Genomic DNA, 2,500 nt, shown 5'->3' with positions numbered 1-2,500 from the left:
TCTATCTATCTGTCTGTCTGTCTGTCTGTCTGTCTGTCTATCATCTATCTATCTGTCTATCTGTATGTCTGTCAGTCTGTCTATCATTTATCTATCTGTCTGTCTGTCTATCATCTATCTGTCTGTCTATCTGTATGTCTGTCTGTCTGTCTATCCGTCTGTCCGTCCGTCTATCTGTCTGTCTATCTATCTGTCTGTCTGTCTGTCTATCATCCATCCATCCGTCTATCCGTCTGTCTGTCTATTTAACTGTCTATCCCCTCCTCCCCCCATCTTGATATCTGCCAGCCCCTTCTATAGGCCAAGACTCGAGCCTGCTTCCAAAAAGCGTGTATAATTGTATAGTTTAAGAAAGTGAAGCTGCTGCACCTCGTGTGACTGTAGAGTGATGAGGTCGAGCTCTAGTCCTCTCTCAGTGCAGCTCTTCAGTGTGTGGACGACCTCTGCGTGCTCCGCCCACCTGCAATCTGCCCCGCCCACCGCCACGATGTAATCGCCCTCGCGGAGCCCCGCCTCCTAAAACACACACTCATAATGTGAAGCACGACGTGCGCAGTGCAGAAATCATCACTGGCTCTAGTGCGTCTCTTACCGCAGCACATCCACCCGGCAAAACCCCGGCGACCAGAACCGGCGAATCACCTCGAAGCGTCAGCCCAAGCCCCGCCTCTCCGCGAACCAGACACGTGTGACGCCTCACCCAGCGATTACGAGCAGAAAACAGCGAAAGTGGACCCTTCACATGCAGAGGCGAACATTAAACACTTCTTCAACATTTACAGCATTAGTGTGTGTGTGTGTGTGTGTGTGTGTGGACTGGTAATCCCTACGTTATGGGGACAAAATGTCCCCACAAAGATGGCAATATCCGAAATCCTCATCCTTGTGGGGACATTTTTAGGTCCCCATGAGGAAAACATCTTATAAATCAGACTCAGTGATGTTTTTTGAAAATGTAAAAATGCAGAATGTCTCCTGTGATGGGTAGGTTTAGGGGCAGTGTGTGTGTGTGTGTGTGTGATGGGTAGGTTTAGGGGCAGTGTGTGTGTGTGTGTGTGTGTGTGTGTGTGATGGGTAGGTTTAGGGGCAGTGTGTGTGTGTGTGTGTGTGATGGGTAGGTTTAGGGGCAGTGTGTGTGTGTGTGTGTGTGTGTGTGTGATGGGTAGGTTTAGGGGCAGGGGCAGTGTGTGTGTGTGTGTGATGGGTAGGTTTAGGGGCAGTGTGTGTGTGTGTGTGTGTGTGTGTGTGATGGGTAGGTTTAGGGGCAGTGTGTGTGTGTGTGTGTGTGTGATGGGTAGGTTTAGGGGCAGTGTGTGTGTGTGTGTGTGTGTGTGTGTGATGGGTAGGTTTAGGGGCAGTGTGTGTGTGTGTGTGTGTGATGGGTAGGTTTAGGGGCAGTGTGTGTGTGTGTGTGTGTGATGGGTAGGTTTAGGGGCAGGGGCAGTGTGTGTGTGTGTGTGTGATGGGTAGGTTTAGGGGCAGTGTGTGTGTGTGATGGGTAGGTTTAGGGGCAGTGTGTGTGTGTGTGTGTGATGGGTAGGTTTAGGGGCAGGGGCAGTGTGTGTGTGTGATGGGTAGGTTTAGGGGCAGTGTGTGTGTGTGTGTGTGATGGGTAGGTTTAGGGGCAGTGTGTGTGTGTGTGTGTGTGATGGGTAGGTTTAGGGGCAGGGGCAGTGTGTGTGTATGTGTGTGATGGGTAGGTTTAGGGGCAGGGGCAGTGTGTGTGTGTGTGTGTGTGATGGGTAGGTTTAGGGGCAGGGGCAGTGTGTGTGTGTGTGTGATGGGTAGGTTTAGGGGCAGGGGCAGTGTGTGTGTGTGTGTGTGTGTGTGTGTGTGTGTGTGTGATGGGTAGGTTTAGGGGCAGGGGCAGTGTGTGTGTGTGTGTTAGGGCTGGGCGATATATCGCATGACATGGGACGGACGTATCGCCTGCGATAATTAACGCGATATGGCTCAGCTTGTCACTGAACTCTGTGTAGTAAATGCCGCTCCATCTGAAAGCAGGTGATGGCGATTTACTACTAATCAAGGAACCGGCTTTACTGACGATATGCGCCTAACAATGTCATGCGATATATCGCCCAGCCCTAGTGTGTGTGTGTGATGGGTAGGTTTAGGGGCAGGGGCAGTGTGTGTGTGTGTGTGTGTGTGTGTGATGGGTAGGTTTAGGGGCAGGGGCAGTGTGTGTGTGTGTGTGTCTGTGTGATGGGTAAGTTTAGGGGCAGGGGCAGTGTGTGTGTGTGTGTGTGTGTGTGTGTGTGATGGGTAGGTTTAGGGGCAGGGGCAGTGTGTGTGTGTGTGTGTCTGTGTGATGGGTAAGTTTAGGGGCAGGGGCAGTGTGTGTGTGTGTGTGTGTGTGTGTGTGTGATGGGTAGGTTTAGGGGCAGGGGCAGTGTGTGTGTGTGTGTGTGATGGGTAGGTTTAGGGGCAGGGGCAGTGTGTGTGTGTGTGTGTGTGATGGGTAGGTTTAGTGGCAGGGGCAGTGTGTGTGTGTGTGTGT

At 51.8% G+C, this 2,500-nt stretch overlaps 1 protein-coding gene across 1 annotated transcript in view; it reads right to left on the bottom strand.

Annotated features, from left to right (window-relative positions):
- Positions 1 to 2,500, bottom strand: part of rhpn1 (rhophilin, Rho GTPase binding protein 1) — a 28,802-nt gene that overhangs the window by 5,239 nt on the left and 21,063 nt on the right. The window contains exons 14-15 of the mRNA XM_079831928.1: positions 593 to 736; positions 370 to 516 (exon numbers count right to left, since the gene is read on the bottom strand). Of these exons, the coding sequence (XP_079688054.1) occupies positions 370 to 516; positions 593 to 736 (291 nt within the window). The remainder of the gene's footprint in view (positions 1 to 369; positions 517 to 592; positions 737 to 2,500) is intronic.

The sequence above is a fragment of the Gobio gobio genome, assembly GCF_949357685.1.
Source record: "Gobio gobio genome assembly, chromosome: 12".
NCBI classification, from domain to species: domain Eukaryota; kingdom Metazoa; phylum Chordata; class Actinopteri; order Cypriniformes; family Gobionidae; genus Gobio; species Gobio gobio.
Note: the sequence above shows the minus strand (reverse complement) of the source record. Positions and strands in the feature narration are given on the sequence as shown.